Genomic DNA, 27,677 nt, shown 5'->3' with positions numbered 1-27,677 from the left:
CCCTTGAACTTTGTCTGGTTTCCTTTGCAGGGGTGTTAATGTGCCGATTCCAGTACTGTGGCTACAGTGAGTAACACTGCCTATTCATGAGAGCAACTCCACTAAGTCTTAACGCTTATGTCACGCAAGGTGGTGCTAGTGGTAAAGAACCCACCTGCCAAAGCAGGAGACATAAGAGATATGGGTTCGATCCCTGGGGCAGGAAGATCTCCTGAAGGAGAGCATGGAAACCCACTCCAGTATCCTTGCCTGGAGAATCCCATGAACAGAGGAGCCTTGTGGGCCCTAGTCCATGATCCCAAAGAGTTGGACACAGTGTAAGTGACTTACTACAGCACGTGATTCATTGTCATAGCTAATATAATGGAGATGACATGGAAAGAAGTGCCAGCAGGTGAAAGTCAATACTCACCACTTTTAAACTTTGGAATTTATTACAATGTTTTACGTCCATATTTGTATGACTTCATAGTTAGAGAATCTATGCATATGAAGGGCTGATTGTGTTGTATTTATGTTGAGGGAAGATTTATGTTTATGTGGTTTGAGATACAGGTCCCATTTCATTCGTATGCATATGTATGTTCATCACTTTTCATCATTTTTTTAAAAGACGATTGTTTTGAAAGGTTGTTGCCTAACCATGAAAGATGCTGGGATTCTTGGCCTCCTCAGGAGAAGAATTCAATCCGGGGCCAGTGATGAGGCTTGATCACTCAGAGCTTTTGTATCACAAAGTTTTATTAAAGTATAAAAGAGCCGCGTGGGGTCGACGCGGGACTTGACCGGCATGGCGTTTCGGCAGGCGCTACAGCTGGCGGCCTGCGGCCTGGCAGGGGGCTCGGCCGCGGTGCTCTTCTCGGCTGTGGCAGTGGGGAAGCCCCGCGCGCGGGCGGGACGCGGAGCCGCGCGTGGTCGAGCCCCCGGCGTGGGCGGGGGCCGCGCGCCCGGGGCCCGGCGTCTGGGACCCCAACTGGGACAGGAGAGAACCACTGTCCTTGATCAACCTGCGGAAGAGGAGCCTAGAGCCTGGAGAAGAGGAGCTGACATCCAGGCTGGACCACTGCAAGGCCAAGGCCACATGGCACATCTTCCTCATCAGGCACTCCCAGTACCACGTGGACGCCTCCCTGGAGAAGGACCGCACGCTGACGCCCCTGGGTCGTGAGCAGGCTGAACTAACTGGTCTGCGACTTGCAAGCTTGGGGTTAAAGTTTAATAAAATCGTCCATTCCTCCATGACCCGTGCGGTAGAAACCACTGACATCATCAGTAAACACCTGCCAGGCGTCTGCAAGGTCAGCACAGACCTGCTGAGGGAAGGCGCCCCCATCGAGCCCGACCCCCCTGTTTCTCACTGGAAGCCGGAGGCTGTGTATTATGAAGATGGAGCGCGGATCGAGGCCGCCTTCCTGAACTACATCCACCGGGCAGACGCCAAGCAGCAGGAGGACAGCTATGAGATCTTCATCTGCCATGCCAACGTCATCCGCTACATCGTGTGCCGGTGAGGGGTCCTGCTGGGTGCCCTTGGCCCTGCTCCCCCTCCTGCCTGCCTGTGCCTCCAGAGTTTCCTCCAGGTCCAGCTGGTGGTCTGGTAGAGTGGCTTTCAGTCCAGTTTTCTCATGACTGTGTGTTTTTGGTGGGAACAGACCAGACAAAGTGTCCTTCATCGGCAGTCTTTCCTGGGCGATGTTGTGGTTGCTTGGTTCAGGTGCTATGCGCCGGCTGCTCACATTGCGAAGTCATAGTTTATATGCCAACACCCCGTTTCCCTGACATGCAGTGACTGGTTTGGCACCTGTCGCTGGATCATGCCACTGTGGTTACTCAAAAAAAAAAAAAAAAAAAAATTATAAAAGAGAGAAAGCTTCTGACATAGACATCAGAAGGGGCAGAAAGAGTGCCCCCTACTCGTCTTTAGCTGGATGTTATATAGCTACTAGCAGTCTAGTAATTAGAGAAAGGAATGGCAGCAGGCTGCTCATTCACAAGATACATGGAGATGGCACCAGGTGAGTCATCCTGGGCCATAAAATGATTGACATGAGCAAATATATAGCTTCATTAACATAGATTAGGAGAAGAATTTATGAGTAAAGCATATTGGCTTGTCAAGTCAGTTCTGAGCCTTTAGGCAGAACCTACTTGAAGATAGTGTCTAGGGTAAATACATAGTACATTCACATAGCTTAAGGCAAACATTTCCATAAGAAAAATGCCTTGGTTAGCTCAAGATTTGAGAAAAGTTAAGTTCAGGTGGAACCAAGTGTCATTATAGCAACACAGAATTTTAAGAAACAACCTCTTTTTAAATTTGTATAGAGAAGGGGAAAAAAGATAACACTAGCTTGTTTCCTCCTGCCTCTTAAGAGAGAGAGAAAAAATGTCCGACACTTGCAGCCTATTTCTTCCCTTTGGAGACCCCTGGCCTTCCTGCCTGTAACTCTCTCAGTTTCATTCATTGAATGTTATCTGGCTTGTCAAACATTGAGTCTAGAAGTATGTGTTTATTTTGGGGGTATTTCATCCAATTTAATTTAAATGCATATGTTAATGGTAGTATTACAAAGTTTGACATGCTGTTGCTTTGTATACTGACACGGGACATTGGGAAATGTGAGTTTCCAAGTTTGATTTAGTTTTTCATGTTTGTTTTCCTTTTCGGGGTACAAAGGAAAATAATATGAGTGTTAAAATCAGTTTTTGTATTTTTTGTCAAATGTTAATTCTGATCACATCGAATCTGGAAATGTGTCTGTGCATTAAAGTCCTAATAACTATGTTAATTAATTTCACTACCATGGGATGTTTTCATATCTATTGAGGACTGACTTCATTTATTTCGGTCATACTTTTAAATTTTCTGTCTTACAGTGTTGTTCATACATCAAAGCTATTAAATATTGAAAATGACATTTGAAATGGTCATCTGCCTTTAAATTCCTTGTGAGGTTATTCATTGGTAGTTCATAAAACTGAATGGATTGTGTGTAGCCATACTTTCTGGTTGTCATTCTGTGAATTTGAAGAATGTCTGAAGTTATGCCTTTAACATTCATACAGATGATGTCCAATATTTATCTGAATAGATTTGCTGTCAGTTTGTAGGTTCCTATGTGTATGTATTTCTTTATGGATTTGGGTAGAACTTGTATTGGAAGACTGAAAAATCTGTTAGAGCAACCATGCTGACCTTTTTTCTGATGGTCATAATTAAGATTTTCGTTGTCAATGATGAGCATGACATTTGAGTGTCATTCTGTGCAATGTCTCAGATCCTAGTGGAAAAATGTGTTGTTAATCCTACTTTTGTGAGGAATGAAACCGTTGTAGAACATGGAATTTGTTGAAATATTAATGGTATAAATATATCTTCTAGTATATAATTACCCAAAAAAAAAAAAAAAAAAAAAGGCTCCCCAAGTGTAGTGTAAAGTTCTGTCTAAATGCAAGGAGCCTGTGCTGTGCCTTTTGGAGAAAATACATGTCTTAGATAAGCTCCATTCAGTCATAAGTTATAGTGCTGTTGGCCATGAATTCAATGTTAGAATTAACAATATATATTAAAATGTCTTTCAATGGAAACAGACATAAAACAAAGTTACGATTTGACCAGTTGATGAAAATATTGTGACCAGAGGCTCACAGAAACCTAACCTTGTCTTTCCATAAAAGCCATCGTTCAGTATCTGCTAATTTTGTGTTTGTAGAACATAACCATTATAGTGCATTACTATCATGAATAACCAAAATCAACTTATAAGGTTTCACTGTTTTTGTAATTTGGGGTTCGTATAGGTGACTTCTTGCTCTTGGATTAAAGTGTCACTGTGATACCATTTTGCTGGCAATGCTAAACTCTCCTCAGGGATTCATCTATTTTCTCTAAACCACTATATTCATTTCTTATTGATGCTATAACAAATTACCACAAACTTAGTAGCATAAAACTCATACCTGTATTATTTTACAGTTCTACAGCTCAGAATTCCAAAATGGATTTTCCAGGGCTAATGTCAAGGTGTGGTCAAGATGGTCTTCCTTCTGGAGGCCCTCTGATTCCTTGCCTTGTCCAGCTTTTAGAGGTCACCTGCATGCCTTGGTTTACAGTCCTGTGTCGCTCTGACCTCTGCATCTATCATCATATTAAATCTCTGACTTTCCTGCTTCCCTCTGCCAATTACAAGGACATCTGTGATTGAGGATGTCAGCTTGCAGATCTGTCAATTATTTGCTCTGCAGCCCAAATTTACTTCAGTGTAACACCATTGTAAGGTTAGAAGGTATTTTTTTGCATCTTGGAAGAATTGCTGATGAGATTCACCTTTGAGGGTAGCACAGTGGTCTCTTTCACTGATGTCTTATTTTTGTTCTTGTTTCTAGCCCTCGGAGCCCAGTCAAACCATTTGTATGTCCAGAGAAGAGTTTGTGCAGAGAATGACAGAGATTGTTGGCTGGGGTACAAAGGAAGAATATGGAGAGCTCTTTGATAAAGTGGATGTGGCCCAAGAGGGCTTCATTAATTGGGACAAGCTGACTTCATTTCTGCTGTTAACACTTTATGAGAAAGATGAACAAGCAAAGGCAACTGTGGTTCCCCAGTGGAGAGACCTTGAATTTCTCCCAGTGAAACACAAAGATACCATCCAAAGAGTAATTTTCTTAAAAAGTTCAAGTCGTTATCTGACCATCAGTAAGGAAGGTTCAGTAGGAATCTGGGGAGAGAATTTAAAGCTGCAAAAAACACTTCCCATCACTTCAGATGCCACCAAGCTAAAGCACCTGTGGGTGACAAGTATGGTTTCTCTGGAAAATGTAAACAAGGTACATAGTCTGTGTAAATAAATTTATTGCTTGTAAAAGGGAGGAAATGATGAGACAGGACTCCTGATAAATAGCAAGTGTAACACTAACAGTGATAGAGAACTGCATTATTCTTCCATACCTTTCATCTGACCTGGAGGGAGCACAAGTCAAGCTAAGTGAATTATTCCATTTTCCAAACTATTCTGTTGTGTGCCTTTAAATGACAAAGCCAGTGGTGACTCAGATTCTTGGCTCTGTCCCACATGAGGTCAGGGTGCATTACTCGCTGATAAGACCTTCATGCCTCTGTAGTTTTTTGCAATCTGAAAGTATATACATTTATATGCAGAGTTGAGAGGCTGTCCAAGTGCAAGGCACAGATCAGAAAATTTCAGGAAACCTGCAATTTCAGGAAACTGCTTTTCTGATTTTGACTGCTGGATTAGTCAGTTTTTTAATTTTGATGGGTAGTCCATCATCAGTATCAGTCCAGATACCTTCATGTAACCATACCTATGAGGAAGATAACATACTGAAAGGAAAGTCAGTTTCTGAGGGAATAATGCAGCTTAAAAAAATCCATATTCTTATATTACATTAAGCAGATGGTAAATTTTACTGTGAAAAAATTAAAGTGCACACACAAACAGAGATAATCCCATTAAGAGCCAATATTCACCCTTAACCATTTCCAATTCACAGCCCTTCTGTTCCTTCTACATCTCCTCTTTATAGTGAAATCCAAAATTCCAATCATTTAATCTGTAGATACTTCAGTATTTCTGAAAAATGTCTCTTTAGCACAACCATAATACCATATCACATTTATATCAATAACAATAATTCCTTAATATAATCAAATGTCCAGTCATGAACATATTTCATTGTCTGATGATTTTTTAATAGTTTGTTGTTTGTTTTGATAGTTTGAGTCAAGGTATGAATAAGGTCCAAACATTATGAATGGTTGATATGTCTTTTTTGATTCACACATTTTCCTCCCTCTCATTTTTGTTTTGTATTTTGTTGTCATTGCTATCGCTGTTCTTCAAGAAGCTAGGTGTTTGTCCTTTAGAGTTTCTCACAGTCTAAATCTCTCAGACTGTTTGCATGGGGTTGTTTAACATGGCCACTTGCTCTCTGTGTTTCCAGTAAATTGGTCCTCAAGTCAAAAGCCTTGATCGTCTGTATATTTTAGAAGAGGTGTTCCTCAGTCAGAGGGCACAAAATGCCTGGTTCTTTCTCTTCTTGGGATGTTAACAGATGTTACGGATTATTCTTAGATACATCAATTTATCAGGAGTTGCAAGATGGTGATATTCTAATTTCATCATTTCCTCTTTCTTTATAAGCTGGAATACCTCTATAAAATAAAGAAACTCCCCATCATTAGCTACTGTGTAATACAAATTGGAAAAGACCCTGATGCTGGGAGGGATTGGGGGCAGGAGGAGAAGGGGACAACAGAGGATGAGATGGCTGGATGGCATCACTGACTCGAGGGGCATGAGTCTGAGTAATCTTTGGGAGTTGGTGATGGACTGGGAGGCCTGGCGTGCTGCGATTCATGGGGTCACAAAGAGACATGACTGAGTGACTGAACTGAAATGAACTGAATACAAATTGTTAACAAAAGCAGAATAAATGCCCAGGTATTTCCTTTTATTTACCAGTATTCAAAATAATTAGCTACTTTTCTAATTAGATGAAAAATGAGTGCTATATCATTATTGTTATCAATATCATTATAAACTCATGGGTTTAAACAAACTTGGTATATCTCTATCCACTGAGTTATTATCCTGCCCCCCTAAATTTACCATCTTTGGACAATGGAACTAGTACAAGTTAGCTGGAGTCTTTTCTGATATAACCCTATCTGTCTTTCAAAGCTTCCTCGTTTCCTGGGTAGACTAGATGTTCCAGGATTATCTTGTATATTTATTATGCCAGACCCAGAAGCAGCCATTTGAATGGCTCCAAAGAGCCAGATTCTTTCAAGTGGGGAATAGTATGTTCTACTGCCAAGAACCATTAAAAAATAATCATCATGAACATTAGCTTTCTATGTAACATGCCTTGCTCTATTAATCATCTCCAGATCACCTTGTTGTTCGGTCACAAAATGGTCTCCAATTCTTTGTGACCCCATGAACTTCAGCTTGCCAGGTTTCTCTGTTCTTCACTATATCCTGGAGTTTGTTCAAATGAATTTTCATTGATTCCATGATGCCGTCCAACCACCTCATCCTCTGTCACCCTCTTCTCCTCTTGCCCTCAGTCTTTCCCAGCATCAGGGTCTTTTCCAATGAGTATACTCTTGGCATCAGGTGGCCAAAGTGTTGGAGCTTCAGCTTCAGTTCTTCCAATGAATAATCAGTTTCAAGGGGATTTATTCCCAATTTAAGAAAGAGAGAGGCAAGGAGAGCTTGTGTAATGTGCCCCGTGTCACACAGGATGCAGTCAGGGTTGCAAGATTTGTAAACCAAGGCAGCTTGATTTCTGAACCTGTGCTTTAGAATTTTGCTGTGTCCCCAGTGGCAGTTGATGTCATATCCAGTTCTTTCTTGCTAAGGATCTGATGTTAATGTTTAGCTGCTCTGGATTAAAAATGTTTCTAGTTTATACTTTTTTTGGTATGTGTGTGTAGCATTCTGTGCGTGCATGTATACTAAGTTGCTTCAGTCATGTCCTACTCTTTTGCAATCCTATGGACTGTAGCCTGCCAGGCTCCTCTATCCCTGGGATTCTCCAGGCAAGAATACTGGTGTGAGTTGCTGTCCCCTCCTTCAGGGAATCTTCCCAACCCAGGGATCGAACCCACATATCTTATATCTCCTGCATTGACTGGATTCTTTGTCACTAGCACCACCTGGGAAGCCCTTGTAACATTCTGTATTATCATGTAATGTTTGTGTTGGTATCAGGTAATGACTATGTTGTACTGTTTCTGCTTTCCAGGACTGATAGTTAAATCTTAGCCTTTCCTTTGTTTTTACCCAGCACTAACATTTATATTTTTTTCTTCTTTTTTAGACAGCTTTGTTTAGGTGTGATTATACAAAATCCACTGCATATATTAAAATAATCCAATTTGACAGATTTTTAATATATGTATATAGCTGTGAAAAATCAATAGTATGATGAAGATAATGAATGCATTTTTTCACCCTCAGATTTTCCTCAAGTAGTTTTGTAATCCTTCATCCAGCCCCGCCCTTCCTTACTTGTCAAGTAACCACTGATATGCTTTCTGTCACTATAGTTTGCATTTTCTCATCTGTTGACATTATACAGTGTGTAAACTTTTCTTTTTTGATTTGGCTTCTTTAACATAATTAGCATAATTATTTTGAGATTCATCTATGCTGTTGGATATATGAGAAATTTATCTTTTATCGTTGTATAATATTCCACTTTTGATATAACATATCCTCACCAATACTTGGTATGATGAAGTTTTTCTCCCTTAATTTTAGCCCTTTTAGTAGGTTTGTATTTTATCTTATCGAGGTGTGATTTCACTTTTCCCTAATGAGTAATAATGTTGAACATATTTTCATGTGCTTGTTTGCTACCTATATATCCTCTTCAGTGAAGTGTTTCTTCAAATTCTTTGACCATTTTTATTGGGTTTACCTTGTTATTATTGAATTTTGAGAATTCTGTATATATTCTATGTATGCGCAATTATGTGATAATTTAAAAATATTGTATCCCCGTGCTCGCTTCGGCAGCACATATACTAAGGTTGGAACGATACAGAGAAGATTAGCATGGCCCCTGCGCAAGGATGACACGCAAATTCGTGAAGCGTTCCATATTTTTAAAAAAAAAAAAAAAAAAAAAAAAAAATATTGTATCCCAGTTAGTACTTTTTCTTTTTGTTCTATTAACATCCTCTTTGATAATTTCATTTTTCAATTGTCCATTGCTAGTGAATATAAATAGGTTTATAAAAGTGATCTTATACCCTGCAACTTTGCTGAATTCATTTATTAATTTTAATTGGTTTTGCTGTTGTTTATTTTTCTTGCCTAATTTCCCTGGATAGAAATTCTAGCACAGCATTGAGTAGAAGTAGTAAGAGTGAACATCCTTGTTTTATTTCTGATCTTAGGGAGAATATATTCAGTTTTTCACCATCAAGTATGGTATCAGCTGTAGATTTTTTCTTTCTTGTACATTCTCTTTATCAAGTTTCTTTCTATTCCTGATTTGTTGAATATTTTTATCATGAAAATGCATAGGTCTTTGTAAAATGCTTTTTTTTGCAGATATTGAGATGATAATATAGCCTTTCTCCTTCATTCTTTTAATATGGAGTATTACATTAGTTGATATTTGTATGTTAAACTAACCTGGCATTCCTGGTGTTGGGAATAACAAGTATATCAGAAGGATCTCAGATGAACTGAGTAACTCACCAAAATGTCCAAAGCCCTCACCTTAAATACCATCTTTGTTGTTGATGTTCTTTGGTTGCTAAGTTGTGTCTGACTCTGCAACCCCATGGACTGCAGCATGTCAGACCTCCTTTTCCTTCACTATCTCCCAGAGTTTGCTCAAACTTATTGAGTCAGTGATACAATTCAACCCTCTCATCCTCTGTCAGCCCCTTCTCCTATCTTCAATCTTTCTGAGTATCGGAGTCTTTTCCTATGAGTCAACTCTTCATATCAGGTGGCCGAAGTATTGGAGCTTCAGCCTCAGCATCAGTCCTTCCAATGAATATTCAGGATTGATTTTCTTTAGGATGGACTGATCACCTTGCAGTCCAAGGGGCTCTCAAGAGTTTTTTCCAGCAACACGTTCAAAAGCATCAACTCTTTGGCACTCAACTCAGCCTTCTTTATGGTCCAACTCACATCTGTATAGTGGAAAAATCATCTTAGATCATACAGACCTCTGTCAGCAAAGTGATGTCTCTGCTTTTTAATATGCTGTCTAGGTTGTTAAAAATACCATCTTTAGGAAAGACAGAAGAGGGTGTTGGGGTGGTGGTTTGGTATTTCAAAGGGGATAAAGACAATTTACATGACGATGGAAAAGCAAATTTTTGATGTACAAGGGTTTGCTGGGCCATACAGTGATGTTGGGACCTGGAGTAACTCTGATCTCTAGACCCTGAGTTTCTGCCACCACACACACCTAGAGCATGGTCTTTGCAGATATCTCTGGTGATACCTCTGTTCTGGTTTTTGTTGTTGTTCAGTAGCTCAGTCATGTCCGACTCTTTGCGACCCCGTGGACTGCAGCATGCCAGGCTTCCCTCTCCTTCACCATCCCCTGGAGATTGCTCAAACTCATGTCCATTGAGTCAGTGATGCCATCCAACCATCTCATCCTCTGTCGCCCCTTCTCCTCCTGCCCTCAATTTTTCCAACATCAGAGTCTTTTCCAGTCCGTTGGTTCTTCGCATCAAGTGGCCAAAGTATTGGAGCTTCACCTTCAGCATCAATCCTTCCAAAAAATATTCAGGATTCATTTACTTTAGGATTGACTAGTTTGATCTCCTTGCAGTCCAAAGAATTCTCAAGAGTTCTTTTCCAACACTACAGTTCAAAAGCATCAATTCTTTGGCACTCAGCCTTCTTTAAAGTCTAACTCTCCCATCCATCCATGACTACTGGAAAAAACCATAGTTTTGACTCGTATGGACCTTTGTCAGCAAAGTAATGTCTCTGCTTTTTAAAACACTATCTAGGTTTTTGATAGCTTTTCTTCCAAGGAGCAAGCATCTTTTCATTTCATGGCTGCACTCAACATCTGCAAAGATTTTGGAGCCCAAGAAAATAAAGTCTGTCACTGTTTCCATTTTTCCCCTTCCATTTTCCATGAAGTGATGGGACTGGATGATTTGCATGTCTGCTTTTCATTTTCATTTCACTAATCCATCAGAAATGTTTTCTGATCTTATGTTTTGTTACTTTAGATAGCAGTGGCTTTTACAAGTAAAGAGATTTTTTTCTATGATCTACTGTCCAAAGAAGAATTTCCTTGTCAATATAAACTCCAAGGCCTGAAAGGAACACCAATTTGTATGGATTATTGGTACAACCCTCTTGATGCCAATGAGTCCATTCTTTCTTTTGGGGACATAACTGGAAAGGTAAGTGAGGGGAGGATAAGGTTGAACATTATGGATATAATCATCAAACTATAGCTCAAATAGAAAGAGTGCAATGAATGTGACCTCCTAATTGAACTGCTTTATAGATTACAAGGCCACATACCATGGACATGAAAAAGATGGACTAGGTCATAGTTCCTCTTCTTGCCTATGAAAACCAATCTTCACTGTGGTTTTCTTGCCTAGGTATAGACTCATTTTCTTTCTTTAGGAAAAAGTATTTGCTAACTTTTTCACCATAGGATGCTTAATCTATTAGGTCCCAATGTTAATCAACATATAATGTTAAATGTCTAAAGTTATGTCTCACAACTGTTTCATATTGATTATTCAGATTTTTATTCATAGGGTTTCAGGCTTCTCAGTAGTGGGCTCCAGGGATATGCTTATTTCCTGTCTCAAGTGACAAAGGAATAGATGCATTAAGGAGAGCAGCACCAAACCTCAGAGACTGCATACAGTGATTTCTGTTTTTCCATCAAATTCTACGATTCTGAAAAATGATTTTTTTAATGAATGACGTAGACATAGAATATGTCTATGAATGCTGAAATAGCCTAATTTGAACAGTTTCATTTCATAATTATCTAAGTTTTTCATCCTTACTGTTTTTAATGACAAATATATCATAAAAGCAAACAAATAAATGCCCTTGGTACTTGCCTTAGTAATCTTGTAGTGTCATGCCTTTCAATATAACTGCTTGTGACTTTTAAATAATATTAAATAAATGCCTGTTTGTTCAATATCTATTCCTTATTAATCTTAAAAAACACAGTATCTTCTTTCAACAATCACCCTATGCATATTTATTTTTCTTGCAATGTCTCTCTCAAGGTTCAAGTAATTGCTTTCACAACAGCCTTGATTTCCCTTTTTGAGCATCCTGCTGGTGCATGTGAAGATGAAGAAGCAACAGTGACCATTAACTGGGCAGAGCTGCGCCCTGGACATCACAAATGTTGCTACACATTAGGGCACAAACTTCATCACGGAGATTGGGTCAGACAAGGTACTGAACTTAAACAGTGATGAAAGAAACAGTTACCTTAGCCTTCTACAGTTGTATTTTTTCATGAAAATATTTCGTATATAGTGTTCAAGTCTAGAAACTAATAATGGACTCCCAGGAGGTTCTGACCTGAACTCAGCTATCCTCTACACGCTAGCAGGAATTACTTCTTTCTTTCTAAAATTTATTCCTCATACAATTAATTCAGATGGACTGTGCAGTTAAGAATCTCAAGAGAGAGGAGAAAATTATCACAGAATCCATTTAACTTCACCCCAACTCTGATCCTAACTAATTTTGTGTGGTCACATTTGGGTCTACTTAATAAAAGAATTTAACAAGAGCCCTTAAAACACTCCCTTGCTTTCTTTATATTCTCATGGGAGGTGTATTAGTTTTACTGTCTTCAGAATGGAATCTTCTTAATTTTCTTTTCTTATTTCTCTTTTTCTGTATAATGACTGAACTGCTGTGATCTAGAGTACTTGAGGGGCAGTTCTCTGTGAGATAGGATTATGTTATAAAACAGTATCTATGGAAGGTCAGGACTTTTTAAAAACCTAGCCAACAATGAGTTTGCTAATTTTGTATTATGCCTAATTTTTATGAAATTTGCATCTGATGGTTTAAGATCCAAATGTGCAGTACCTGTTCTGATATCTGTTTTGGTCCAGACCCTAAGACTATGGTATTTTTCTCACTTCAAAACTATTACATAAACAATACCCACTGAAAAGAATGGATCAGTCTCATTGTTATATGGCAGGTATATTCTTTTTTTTTTAAATTTATTTATTTATTTTTATTAGTTGGAGGCTAATTACTTCACAACATTTCAGTGGGTTTTGTCATACATTGATATGAATCAGCCATAGAGTTACACGTATTCCCCATCCCGATCCCCCCTCCCACCTCCCTCTCCACCCGATTCCTCTGGGTCTTCCCAGTGCACCAGGCCTGAGCACTTGTCTCATGCATCCCACCTGGGCTGGTGATCTGTTTCACCATAGATAATATACATGCTGTTCTTTCGAAACATCCCACCCTCACCTTCTCCCACAGAGTTCAAAAGTCTGTTCTGTACTTCTGTGTCTCTTTTTCTGTTTTGCATATAGGGTTATCGTTACCATCTTTCTAAATTCCATATATATGTGTTAGTATGCTGTAATGTACTTTGAAGAAGAGATAGTCAAAATAGACCCAACAGTTGGTTAGTGTGATAGCTTTACCCTCTTTGAGTTGTAGGAGTTTGGAACTAACTCTTTAATGCATGACCCACAATAATAATATCCCACATGACGAACTATAAGTTCTGCAATTTTTTCTTCAGCATGAATCATGCCGTGTCTTTTGTAATTTCTGTGCTGTGTTATGCTTGGTCGCTCAGTCATGTCTGACTCTTTGTGACCCTATGGATGGTAGCCCACCGGCCTCCTCTGTCCATGGGGATTCTCCAGGCAAGAATAGTAGAATGGCCAGCCATGCCCTCCTCCTCCAGGGGATCTTCCCAACCCAGCAATCAAATCGGGGTCTCCTGCATTGGAGGCAGATTCTTTAACAGCAGAGCTACCTGGGAAGCCCTTTGTACTTTCTACCTATCCCTTAATTCTTGAATGATATTAATCATGGGAAAACAAAAAATAAAACTTTTGGTCATCCACTATGTGTGACAGGCACAAAATTCTGTGTTATGTTTTCATAACGTGGAAACAAGTAAGTACTAGAAAGTGAAGAGAGTACTTGAAAGTGATGGAAGGTGTTACAGCTGCTTCCAAACAAGTATCATATTTTCATATATAAACTAAAGACTTAATATTTTTTGTGCTTTAAAACAGTCTTATGCATTGGAGGCAATTGAAGAAAGATAAATTATAGGCTTATCTCAAAAAACAATATACAAATAAGAATGAAAGACTAATGTAAAATAACTTATTTAAACATTGTACAATGGTACTGAAAATTAACTACTAAGTCATATAAACAAGATTTTGACTCTTGGAATTTGTAAGCAGGAAAAGACATGAGGAAAAGCTTCAGGGGTGAGTGGTGGTAGTTGAAGGATAAATGAGGGGAGAGGAAGAGAGCACAGTGAACATGAGTAAATATAGGTAAGCAGGCATAGTAATGGAGGCAGAGATGGACATGAATACATTAGAAATGGAGTATTAAGAAAATAACAATGCCAAGGTCTAACAGGGATGTCTATTGGAAGATCTTGGCAACCAGACCAAGTTCACATTTAACAGAAAAATGGAACAGTGAAGCCCTGAAGGTTTTTGAGGAAATCTGTGCAGACTTGATATAGATAGCATTTAGGAAAAGTTTATGTAGTAGTTTTGTCCAGCATAGATTGGAGGACAGAGAAAGAAACTGCAATCAAATTGGCTAGTTGGGATCATGAGAAAATGGAAATGATAAATCCAGGAAAGAAACAAGCAGCCTTTTGAAATGGGATCTTCAGAACTCAAAGTCTGAAATGTGGAGTGATGAGCAATATTAGAGTATCTTATAATGACTTCGATTCCCAAGTAGGGAAATGTTCTTTTTACAGATGACAGATGCTCTCTGGAGGCCAATGCTTGAACTCTCCCTAGCTCACTTTCTCAATGTGGACTACTTCTGAAGGAGTCTGTATTCTGAGATATTCTAGATCTGCCACCAAAGAAGAATCTTCCTTGCCAGTATTGTTATTGAAACTTCTCTTCCCTTTGCCAAGCATCATATTTATCTCTTCAGCCATCAAGTGCCGGTGGACGCTTCCTTGTGTAATTTGCAAACTCCTCAATTCTGGCTTTGCTCCTGGGTTCCTACAAATTTCTATTCTCGTATCAGAATCTTGATTCTGTCATAACCTTCCTAATCCCAGCAGGAAGTTTGGATGCCTGACATGCAAATCACATTACACAGAAATTGAAAATTAAAACACCGTTTTTAGGGCAGGAAATATGTCCTTTATTCTCGTTAAGTTCCACGATAGCACATAGGACAATGTTCATAGGGTCTTTCCATTTCTCACTGATTTTAAGCAATTTGATTGTAATGTGCCTTAGTTTTTTTGGTGTGTGTGTGTGTGTGTTTATGCTGTTTAGAATTCACTGAGATTCTTGGATATGTGGATTTAGAATACTCATTAAATTTGAAAATGTTTCTATTGTTATTTTTTTCAAAGGTTTCTGTTTCTCTCTTTTTTTTCCCCCAGGGACTTCCATTATTTATATGTAAGATGCTTGATATTGTCCTACATGTTATGGAGGCTTTTTCATTTTTATTCAACTATTTTTTAAAAAATAACTATGCTTTAGATTTTGTGTGTGTGTGTGTTCAGTTGCATTTGACTCTTTGCAACCCCATGGACTGTAGCCCACCAGGCTTCTCTGTTCATGGAATTTTCCAGGCAAGAATACCAGAGTGGGTTGCCATGTCCTCCTCTAGGGGATCTTCCTGACCCAGGGATTGAACCTGCATTTCTCATGTCTCCTGGATTGACAGGCTGGTTCTTTACCACTGCGCCACCTGAGGAACCCATACTTTAGTTGAGCTAGATTCTATTACTCTGCCTTCAAATTCCTAGATCTTTTTGTCTTGAGATATTTCAGAGTGGTTTCAAAGGGTGAGTGAGGCTGCCTCTGTGGTTCAGGTGAGCCAGCACACCTGTGGTTAGGGTCCACTTTTCAGTTCACAGATGCCCTAACCACAACTGTTTCTTGGCTTCTTTGTAACTCAGGTGTTTCAGTATGGGGCGGAGGGAGGAAGGCTGAAATGAGGAGGCAGGAAAAAGAGGAAAGCGGGCCGGAATCAAACATAGGACGGTGGTCTTAGTAGCGATTATGTTCCTTGGTCTTCGAGCCTGTCTCTGTCAGGAGCAAGCAAACACTGGTTGCTTTCATGTGAGGCTTTTTTTGACCCCAGCAACATGAACTGATATTCTTAGACCTCTTCGAGGAATATTTTTACTGATTTCCCTCTCAGTGAGGAGGGAATACACAACAGACGGAAGAAGCTAGTACATGGGCAAGCTTGGTAATATTTCACTGAAGCTAAGATAAAAATATCCGTAAAACTGAAATATAAGAATTACTCACTTTCAGACATAAGAATATTAGCTTACTGCTTTAAGATAAGGTTCAGGTTTACTTAAAACTTTGAAGGAGAAAATGCTTTCATCTCGTCTGAGTGGTTCTGTGTTGTATCTTAATGGAAAAATAATTACCTTCTGAAATGTAAAGTAAGTGCAGAGTAAGTACAGAGATTTTGAGCAATAGTGGCAAGACATAAACATCTTGAACCTCAGAGAACTTTCTCTCTTTTTTGATCATAAAGAATTGCCTTTTCATATAGATAATATCATTGGAAACCTTGAAACCCACAGACTCGAAGTTCAGCTCTGGAAAGAGTGAATACTAAATTGCCTACAATAAAAATGATTGATTTTTTTATTATGTTGGAAGGTGTTTTGCCCTCTTTGTTTGACCATGGCTATGAGAAGGTACAAAACAGTTTGAACTGATAAAATCACTAATTGCTGAGCTGATTAATGAAAGTGTGCCAGAGAATTTAGAATACAGAAAGCAGGTTGTTTTCTTAGGGAGCCTTCCTAATTGATGGGGACTAAGTCTGAAAGAGAAGCCAGATTTAATGTCTTGCCTGTGTGTTTTTCCACTTCCCTACATCTACATCAGTCCTCCAGACATAAACGGTGCACCACAGAATCAGCTGGAACATGCTGCTCTTCTGGGCAGCGCTCTTGCTGGGTTTAAAGCAGTTGAAATCAGCCGTGAGCGACTGGCCAATGTTTGCTGTAAAAGATCTCTTCCTGTAGCTTGTCCCATGGTGTGGCAGAAGGGTAAGATCCATTGTAAGTCTAGTCCAGTATTTTGAAAATTCATTAAAAGAATGGCATTATTATTTTTAATATGCCTACTAGGGCTGAGTTAGATTTTTTTTTTTTAATGGAATAGCTAGCTTTATTCTTTCTTATCTTTCCTCTTTGAAATGGTAGTTATTCAGAATGTAGAGAGTCCTGGGGGTGGTCTCAGAGAATGGGACTACTCCCACTTCAAAATAAGGAATACAACTGAAAATAAACTCCATCAGACAAGACTACTTCAGACAAGAGACCTTCCCTGATAGCTCAGTTGGTAAAGAATCCATCTGCAATGCAGGAGAATCCGGTTTGATTCCTGGGTCAGGAAGATTTGCTGGAGAAGGGAGAGGCTACCCACTCCAGTATTCTTGGGCTTCCCTTGCGGCTCAGCTGGTAAAGAATCTGCCTGCAATGTGGGAGACGCCAGTTCAACTCCTGGGTCAGGAAGATACCCTGGAGAAGGAAAAGGCTACCCACTCCAGTATTCTGGCCTGGAGAATTCCACGGACTGTATAGTCCATGGGGTCACAAAGAGTCGGACATGACTGAGCAACTTGCACTTTCATTTCACTTTTAGACAAGAGAACATCAAAGAAAGTTCCAGGTAGGGAGTTTTCCTAAGTCACATGACTCATAAAGTGAAAACCTGAAAAATGATAATAAGAACTCTTAGTTAGAAATGGCCCAATTTTCTACCCTGCTATAGTTCATGGGGTCGCAAAGAGTCAGACACGACTGAGGGACTGAACTGAACTGATAGCTTCCATCTGTTGGCAGATAAGAAAAAGGGCCTCATTCTAACTTACTCTAAGTACACTTAATAGCATTACTTGCTGAGTTTTTAGTATCACTTTTCGTTTTCAAATCATGTTTTCCACATAAACTAATTGCTATTACACAGTTATTTTGATAGCAACACAAGAGCGAGGATCGATGATGACAGCTTCCCTTAATGCTTTTTTTATGACTAAAGGCAAGACAGTTGGAAGAGTTGAAATTTAGCGTCTTAAGGAATGGACAGACATGATCAAATTGTCCTTTTTATCCCTCAACATATTATCTAAAAGTAATTTTAAATATTTTTCTACCAATCCTCAAACTCATTGAGAATGTTTAAAACAAATCATTTATTTTATCAGTTCTTCCCATCCCCTAGCTTGATAGTTTAAAGACTTTTTCATCATAACCCATCATTTCCTTTTCTCTCTTCAAGAAGTAAGGAACACATTTTGATCAACCAGGTAATTTGATTTCAAAGAAATGTCTTTACTTTCACATTTTGCTTGGGCATTCTCAGGAACTCTGGCATTCTACAGTTTAACCAGAAACGAGTTATATCTTGGTTTAAAAACAAAGTGTGAATTGTTTGAAGCTCCAGTATGTAAGACTACAGGTCCAAAAATGTCACTTGCTAACCTCCAGATTAAAATCTTAAAGCAATACTTTAAATACAAGGACAGAATGTACTTTTTAATATGTTTTTCTTTAAAGCCATAAAACTGAAGAAGATACCTGGATATAATGACATGCCAAAGCAATTTTCAGGGTAGAAATACTTTATTTTGATTGTACTGTAATGACATTATGGAATGCCCATGGATTTGAAGATATAATTATAGTGCTCTGTAGTATACTTCATGTGTTATACTACTGTCAAGTTATAGTAACTCAGCATTTTCTGTAAACAAAGGGAATTGTTTCATTGAGGATGCTCCTGATAAGGACATTGTCCTCAGATTTTATACTGCTGGTTCTTCTAGTAATGTAGCAGTATTAATGTAGCAAGTGATCAGCAATCTTTATGCTCCTAAAATTAATTGCTCCCCCGTGAGGTTCAAAGGGGCTTCCGCAGTGGCTCAGTGGTAAAGAATCTGCCTGCAATGCAGGAGACCCAGGAGACTTGGGTTCTATCTCTGAGTCAGGAAGATCCCCTGGAGGAGGAAATGGCAACCCACTACAGTGTTCTTGCCAGGAAAATCCCATGGACAGAGGGGCCTGGTGGTCTACAGTCTACGGGGTTACAAAGAGCTGGACGTGACCGAGCGACTGCACTTGCATGCACACAATGAGGCTCAGTGAGTGTAGCTGGTCATGGAAAGAACTTCAAATCAGATAATAGAAAAAACCTGGCATGCCTATGGCAGTGTGGCTTAGTGGAAAAGAAAGATTGTTGTTTGCTGTTCAGTTGCTAGGTTGTGTCCGACTCTTTGCAACCCCATGGACTGCAGCATGCCAAGCTTCCCTGTCCTTTACTATCTCCCTGAGTTTGCTCAATGTCTATTGGGTCAGTGATGCCATCCATCTGTCTCATCCTCTGTCTCCTTCTCCTCCTGTCCTCAATCTTTCCCAGCGTCAGGGTCTTTTCCAGTGAGTCAGCTCTTCGCATCAGGTGGCCAAATATTGGAGCTTCAGCTTCAACATCAGTTCTTCCAATGCATATTCAGGGTTGATTTCTTTTAGGATTGATCTCCTTGCAGCCCAAGGGACTCTCAAGAGTCTTCTCCAACACCACAGTTTGAAAGCATCAATTCTTTGGTGCTCAACTTTCTTCTTGGTCCAACTCTCACATCCATACATGACTACTGGAAAAACCATATTTTTAACTATACAGACCTTTGCCAGTAAAGGGATGTCTCTGCTTTTTAATATACTGTCTAGGTTGGTCATAGCTTTTCTTCCAAGGAGCAAACCTCTTTTAATTTCATGGAAAAGAAAGATGCGATAGTACAAATGAAAAGCTCACAGCCAATCAGGATGGCACACAGTCTCGTCTCTATCCTCAATTAGCCACATGACCTAGGGTGATATGGCTTTTGGACTATTTCCTCTTCAGTAAATTTGGGATATCTGCCCACTAAAGATGATTACAAGATAAGGACATGGTTTAATATCTGGTAGTGGAAGGGATTAAAAAAATTACTCTAATAATACTTTTAAGTAATCCATAGATTGAGGGAGATTACATGTTGGGGGATGAGCAAGAAACAATGGTCCAGGCAAATTCTTGGCTGAGTGGAGAACTAGACCATTTTGGCCCTTAGCGTTCCTTTTGTGTTTCACAATATTTCACAGCACACTACTTGGTGAATTATTATTCTGCCTGGAGCTCTGTGAGGTCTCCTTTCTAAAAGTCCTCTTTGCATTATCAGAGCCCCTTCTTTTTTCCTCAGAAATTGTGTTCTGATTGGCATTGACTAGTAGAAACTTAGCATCAAAACTCGGTTAAACTCATTTACTTTAAGAAGTAGAAACTAAAAAGAAAAGCCCAAACTCAGGTTCGGCTGCTCACCAATTGAAAGTCAATACTTGAGAGACAAGCGCTGGCAGGAACGGAAGTGCCTTATTCAGGAAGCCTGCATCCTGGGGAAGAAGGTAGACTTGTGTTCCAGAACCAACTCCAGAGATTCTGCTTGGCCTTGAAAGTTTTTAAAGGGAAAAAGGAGACATAATCTCAGTTAATCATTGAGAAAGGAGGTCAGATTCATCACCATCTCCCACTGCGTGCAGACTTGGGGACTCCTTGTGATCTTTCTTTAGATGCTGTCTTGTTCACATAGGTAGCTTGAGGGATTACGGAAGGGGAAATGGGGAAAAGATATAGTTCGCTGTTAATTACTTATCCTTCATCTCTATTTCTCTGATCTAAGAAAAGAATCAACAGGTTAGACAAGGCACTGTGTGATCAAAGGATTTGAAAGGTGTGCTTGAGCAGGAGATGAGTAGAGCCCGGGAAAGTCTGGTTTAAAGGTTAGTTACAATATAGCTTTTCTAAAGTGACAAGACAAAAGGGGCCTCCTGCAGAGAGTAGCTTCCTGCAAAGAGCTATTTCCTGCCAAGAGCTGCTTACATGGGTATTGATTAACACAAAGCATATGCATCATTAGTAACAGGAACTTTAAGAATCATTTGAGAAAGCAAGTGAAAGTTTTGCAATCCCAAATTACCTTGTTGCTGGAGATTTCTCATTTGATTTCTTCAGATCTATCATTGTTGGGCTTCGTGAATAGAGGTGGGGAGGTTGGGGAGGTTCCTCGAATCCTGATATTTTATACAAAACTTTGTGTGTACACGTCTTTTTGATGGAGAGGGTCTACAGCTTTCATCAGATTGCCAAAGGAGCATTTGATCTCCCAAATTTTAAGAAAATGAAAGTGTTAGTTGCTAAGTTGTGTCCAACTCTTTGCAACCCTATGGATCGTAGTCCACCAGGTTCATCTGTCCATGGGATTCTCCAGGCAGGAATACTGGAGTGGATAGACATTCCCTTCTCCAGGGGATCTTTCCAACCTAGGGACTGAACCTGGGTCTCCTGCATTGCAGGTGAATTCTTTACTGTCTGAACCACCAGGGAATGGTTTAATTCTCTAGAGTATAGAAGGAGAGCCATGCTCTTAGTAATGTATTCTAGTGTCTTGTTACTCAAAGCATGATCATCACCAAAGAGCGTCACCAGCCACAACTGGGGATTGTCAGAAATGCAGCATCTTAGATTTTCTGAATGAATATCTGCATTTTAACACAAGTTTCTAGGTGACTGTTTTGCTTATTACAATATGAGAAGCCCTGTTCCAGTGGTCAAGAGGTCAGGTCTGAATTTGTACTCTGGCTCTGCCAAACTCTAGTTGTCCTGAGCTTGGATCTTTGATATTGTATGTTGTATAACATTAAACCAAACTCAGTCTAAATACTTGGGCTCCAGTCCAGCATTTGACGACAATCAGTTGCTGATTTTTGCCAAATCCTTGAATCTGCACAGGTGTCTATTTCTTAGTCTGTAAAATAAAGAAGTAGATAAGGCCTCTTTTAGCTCTGAATTCTGGAGTTTACATTTGTTTTCCACCCATTGTTTTGTTACCGCTCAGACAGTAAAGAAATGCAATGCAGGAGACGTGGGTTCAATCCCTGGGTTGGGAAGATGCCCTGGAGGAGGGCATGGCAACTCACTCCAGTATTCTTGCCTGGAGAATCCCATGGACAGAGGAGCCTGGCGGGCTACATACAGTCCATGGGGTCGCAATGAGTCAAACATGACTGAAGCAAATTAGCACTCACAAAGCACAGTCATGTTAAGACATACATTTTGTAGTGAGACAGATATGAAATATGTTAAATTAAGCTATTCACTTGTCAATTGCAGTTGTTGTTTGAGTCGCTAAGTTGTGTCTAAGTGTATCTCTTCCCATTTACTTTATTAAGTATATTATATTGAGTGTATTGATTAAGTGTATTATATTAAGTGTGTGATGTATATTAAGTGTATTATTAAGTGTATTATATTAAGTGTATTGAGCTACACTTCTGCCTCTCAGAATCCTTGCCTTTACTAATTCGGAAATATATATATTCATATATCTATATGCATATATGTATTCATATGTATACATGCCTCTATATAAAGCAAATTAAATTCTTCCAACCAAAATAGTAAGACTGTTTCCAAGTTAGTTACTAGTAAGTTAGCTTGCCATTTCCAGCACAGCCAACAATACAAATACTGTGGCTCTCCTGTGGAGAAAGAACTTTTAAAATAATCTTAAAATGAGAGAGGACATAAGACTCCTGTGTTACAGAAAAAAGGACTTCATTATTCACAGCACAGCAACCCCCAGAAGTAGCAGCACATTCATGTCAATTCCCCGTGACACTCAGGTCTCACAGAGGCAAAGCGGAGAGTTGCAGATGAATGGCTGCACAGTGGGTCATGTTACAGGAGAAGAACCCTGAGCTTATAGAATCTGAATCTTCTGCAGTGGGCAGGACGCATGCTGTCCTTGGCTCCAGAGTTATTTTTGGTAGTAAATTTGTCTATCGTTTGCTACAGAAAAAGAGGCAGTCTCATATTCTAAGGTGTTTTCTATGCAAACACTCTTGACAAGATAGTGAGGAACAAACTGCAGTCAAGGATTAGTTTAATAAGTGTAAGAATTCTAGTGATCCCTGAGGATTGTATTCCAAGCGTGTTAGCTCTTGACGCTGGATAATAAATAGATCAGAAACATTTTCAAGAGCCGTTCTATTAAAACAACTTGTCTTAAGCTGTACGAAGTTACAACACCCCTCTTTGTGTGAGGCAGAAATTTGGGTTTGAGGTCAAATTGGAAATCTTTCACCTTGGGGCACAAATATATTGTCTCAGCCAAATGTGAAAGAAAACTGTCATCTAACCATGGAGGGCATAGTGGTGAGAAGTTTGTGGCAGAGCAGCTGTGTCTTTTGGAGCCTGAGTCTATAGGAATGCACAGGTCTTTCTGACAAAAGACAACAGAATCATTTTTCTTGCTTGTGGGGTTTTGCTGCTCATCTAGCGTATTCTTGCCTGGACAATCCCATGGGCAGAGAAGCCTGGTGGGCTGCAGTCTATGGGTCACAAAGAGTCAGACATGACTAAACACGCATGGTCCTCTCACACTCCTAGTACTAGATCATCAAGAACAGGAAAACTGCCAATCGACCTAGACTTCTAGCTGTGAATCTTGGCAGAGCTTCAAGCCCTGGCCACCCCACTCTCAAACATTCTAGACCAGTCAAAACATAAGTAAACCAATGGTTTGGGCATGAGCTGGACCTCGAGAGTAGCAGATGGTTGCTCACCTCCTGTTTGCCTACTTTAGACCCAGGAAGAAGAACCCAGCATTTTAGCCAGTTACTTATATCTCCAGAATCCCATGTGATTATTGTGATTCATATTGTTTCCTGTCATGTGTTCTAATTAAAAAATTTTAAGCTATCCTTGGGGTCGAAGAAACGTCTGATTGCAGATTTTTTTGTAAGTTTTCACTCTAAGTTTTTTGGTGGGAGAAGGGGTTAGTGAGGTGTTTTCTAAGTGTCAGGTTGTATCATCATAATATGAGTTTAATTTTTAACTTCATGTATTAAAGTAATACTATTCTGCCTGTGTCTTGTGAGAAATCCACTAAAGATTTTTTTCTTTTTTCTTTACTCAGTTACTTACAGTGCATCTTTAGACGCTATTATTTCCAGTACAACCAGCAATACCAACACTGTGGTGCTGGCCTGGAGAGAGAAATCCAAAAAGCACCTTAAAATGACATCTTTCAACATTGCCCAGGGCATTCATGCTTTTGATTACCACTCTCAGCTCAATTTAATTGGTATGTAAAATAAATCATGATAACTATGAGGGACTCTTGAATAGTGTGCGATGCATATTTGCATGCATGGAGCCTCTTCACCTTGTTGCTTTTATTGCCAGAGAGACCAGCTCGAGCAGCTCACATTTTATTACCTGAGAATGTCTGATAATGATGCATTAAGATGTATAGCATATATGAACTACTTTGGGGTGAAAATATGAGAAAGTACTCTAATGCTTTAATGAGCCTTTTTCTCAGAATTGATGGGGAATGTAAAATGACATAGAGAAAGAACACTAATTGTGCAGTGTCTGCCCTCTGCCGTCTCCTTAGCATAACCAAATGCTCAGCCTAAACAGTGGAGAAAGAGATGGCTACCCACTCCAGTATTCTTGCCTGGAGAGTCCCATGGACAGAGGAGCCTGGCAGGCCACAGTCCATGGGGTTGCAAAGAGTTGGACAGGGCTGAGCGACTATCACTCACTCACTCTACCCAAATACATCATTTTCCTTGTTCACGTCCACATACACACATACACTCACTAGAGAAATGTAAAATGTAGAACATTTTCTAATCACCTCTCAGAATATAGCTTCTGATGCTTTTGAAAAATTTTCAGACTTGTCCTTTAGCATACTAAGGGAATTTATTTTTAAAGTAAATTTTTACTGGGGGTACATTTGCTTTACAATATTGTGTTAGTTTCTGCTGTATACCAAAATGAAATATCTATAACATATAGGTATATCCCCTCTTCTTTGGATTTTCTTCCCATTTAGATCACCGTAGAGCATTGAGTCGAGTTCCCTCTGCTATGCAGTAATTTCTCATTAGTTATCTATCTTACACAAAGTATATATGTATATACGTCATTCCCAATCTCCCAGTTCATTCCACACTCCCCTTCCCCATTTGCTGTCCATACATTTGTTCTCTGCATCTGTGTCTCTATTTGTACTTTGCAAATGGGTTCATCTGTATCATTTTTCTAGAGTCCACATATATGTGTTAATATATACAATATATATTTTTTCTTTTTGACTTACTCCACTCTGTATGATAGCCTCTAGGTCTGCAAATGGCACAATTTCATTCCTTTTATGGCTGAGAAATATTCCACTGTATATACGTGCCACATCTTTATCCACTCCTCTGTTGAAGGACCTTTAGAGGAGAGCTCTTTTTTTCTATGTAATTTTAGCTGAGGAGATAAGCAATAAAGATTTTCAGGTGTAGTCTATTTAAATAAATTTTAGGCATTTTGAAAGCTGATAATTTGATTTATATGATATTAGTTCAAATATGAAAAGTGAGGTGTTATTTTAAAAATTGATAGGGTAGTTACAGAGAATGAATAGGTAGTTACACATGGTCTACAGAAGGGGTCTTATTGACCCTCTTTCAAAAGTTGTCATTCATATAAAGAGTATTGATATCAGCTAAGGGGCTGAATCTCTAAAATTCCCAACAATCATAGCTGCCATTCTTGGTAAAAGAGACTGACTTTGAAGTCAGGGATATGCGAACAGCAAACTTTCAAGGAGGATTGTAGATTTATTAAACAAAGCTGGAGGAGTTAGTGAATTGGGCTTAAAAGGGCTCAAATAACAACCAGTGCTTTGATTCATTATTATTTCAGCCCCTCTGTACTGATCTCTACCATGTACCTGGCCCAGTGCTGGAATTACATGTTACTGTGTGCAATAATACTCAGGGTAAAATTTATCACTTACTAATTTCATACTATGGGGTAAAGACTTGAAACGAAAGTACATTCAGTTCCTCTTATTTCTGTAACCCTGAGCTATTAATCCAATAGGGGTCTGACATTTACGGTGACTCCATAAATGTGAATAGGTTCAGCTCTGCAGTTGGCCCTAAACATGGGAATAGCAGAGAGGGCTCTGCTGAATTTCCTCAGAACTGAAAAAGCACAAGCACTGTGCCCCCAGTTTCTGATACACTCCCTGAATATGATTAATTTGCATTTTTAAACCCTTATTCTCTCAATAGAGCAGGTCAAACACATATTTCTGCTGCTCATTTGCTTAGAAATTCTCCATTATTTACATGACAGTGAAAAAGAATTGATTTCCTTATACTTTTTCATTAATTTGGAAACTTTAAATATTGTTTTAGTTCTCTCTTACTCCTGAGATAACTTTAATATGATCTGCATTCCTAGGCTGTGTAGGCTGGAGAAGGAAATACTGGGACCAGGAGGAAGAATTTTCTGTCCTCCTGCTTGGGCTGCTGGTGCCTTTTTTAAAAATTTTTTTGCTGGTGCCTTTTAAAGAAACTTTTGTCCTTTTACCCCATGCAGGCCCATCTCCCCCACACATTCCATTTCAACTACTTCCAGTGATAGAACTCATGCCCTATTAGCCTGGGCTGTTGCACAGTGATAGAATTTTCCTTCCTTCAAAACAAGGGTGCATTAGTGATGAGAAGGCTTTTATCAGCCTGTGGTGATATAGTATGTGATATACTCATTTCAAAAAGAAAGTGTTGTGGGGTATTCCTGTTATTAAAATCATTTTCTTTTTCTTTCTGATTAGCAACTGCTGGCATTGACAATAAAGTTTGCCTTTGGAACCCTTATTTTGTCTCTAAGCCGGTTGGTGTCCTTTGGGGTCACTCAGCCAGTGTGATAGCTGTCCAGTTCTTTGCTTCAAGAAAACAACTTTTCAGCTTCTCCAGAGATAAAGTAAGTAACAGTGTACATTCAGTTTATTTAGTCCTGCCTCCTCAGTTCCTACCCAAATCTATCTTTGGTTTGAAATTCCTCTTAGAGATGGTATAGATTTTTAAAATATAGTGACTTACTACTATGGTTTGGAAATCTATATTTTTAAAAAAAGATATTGATGATAATTTAGGATAGTCCTGGACAACTGGATGAGTTATTTCATTAAAAAATTTTTTCAAACCATGTACTCATAGATCAAATCCTCATTATTGAGCTCTCGATGGGTTGTTTTAAAAGTTTCCAAAGTATTCATTAATCCAATAAAAAAAAGCCAGAAATGGGAATGATAAATGTTACACTGATAAGATATGGATGAATGGAATCACAGATGTAGAGAATGGACTTGTGGACACAGTGGGGGTCAGAGGGGATGGAATGAACTGAGCGTAGCATACACATATATGCACTACCTTGGGTAAAATAGATAGCTAGTTGGTGCTAGTGGTAAAGAACCCATGTGCCAATGCAGGTAGATGTAAGAGATGTGGGCTCAGTCCCTGGGTCAGGAAGATCCGCTTGAGGAGGGCAGTGCAACCCACTCCACTACTCTTGCCTGGAGAATCCCATGGAGAGAGGAGCCTAGCAGGCTGCAGTCTATAGGGTCACACAGAGTCGGACACGACTGAAGTGACTTAGCGTGTATGCAGTGGGAAGCTGGTGTAAAACACATCTGTCCTCTGTGATGACCTAGAGGGGTTTGAATGGAAGGGTGGGGGGGAAACCCAAGAGGAAAAGGACATATGTGTGTGTGTGTATATATATATATATATATATATATACACACGTGGATTCACGTTGTTGTGTAGCGGAAACTAACACAACAATGTAAAGCAATTACATTCAAATTAAAAAATATGGAATACACACAATGAACCAGTGTTGCTTTGCTATTGAAGAGTCTCAGTAAGTTAAAAATCAAAGTTAATCTGCAGAGTATTACATTAAGAAATTTCAGTTAAATAGGTCTGTCCATTCTATTTGATGATATTGATACATATTCTATATAGGGTGGAAA

General features: G+C 39.3%; 2 protein-coding genes and 1 non-coding gene across 3 annotated transcripts in view; all 3 read left to right on the top strand.

The window, feature by feature from the left end:
- The window catches only part of WDR49 (WD repeat domain 49), a 165,545-nt gene that overhangs the window by 32,568 nt on the left and 105,300 nt on the right, over nucleotides 1-27,677 (top strand). The window contains exons 3-7 of the mRNA XM_043875086.1: nucleotides 4,387-4,827; nucleotides 10,745-10,921; nucleotides 11,780-11,954; nucleotides 23,763-23,930; nucleotides 26,472-26,620. Of these exons, the coding sequence (XP_043731021.1) occupies nucleotides 4,387-4,827; nucleotides 10,745-10,921; nucleotides 11,780-11,954; nucleotides 23,763-23,930; nucleotides 26,472-26,620 (1,110 nt within the window). The remainder of the gene's footprint in view (nucleotides 1-4,386; nucleotides 4,828-10,744; nucleotides 10,922-11,779; nucleotides 11,955-23,762; nucleotides 23,931-26,471; nucleotides 26,621-27,677) is intronic.
- Nucleotides 645-1,823, top strand: LOC122675902 (serine/threonine-protein phosphatase PGAM5, mitochondrial-like). The gene is given in 2 exon segments (XM_043875087.1): nucleotides 645-889; nucleotides 891-1,823. Coding segments are annotated over 2 exon segments (720 nt in total). The 5' UTR covers nucleotides 645-790; the 3' UTR covers nucleotides 1,512-1,823.
- Nucleotides 8,531-8,637, top strand: LOC122676189. Its single transcript, XR_006335474.1, has one exon. It is a non-coding gene; the product is annotated as a U6 spliceosomal RNA (small nuclear RNA).

This window comes from Cervus elaphus, chromosome 19 (genome assembly GCF_910594005.1).
Source record: "Cervus elaphus chromosome 19, mCerEla1.1, whole genome shotgun sequence".
Taxonomy (NCBI): domain Eukaryota; kingdom Metazoa; phylum Chordata; class Mammalia; order Artiodactyla; family Cervidae; genus Cervus; species Cervus elaphus.
This window is presented reverse-complemented; position numbering and strand designations above follow the sequence as displayed.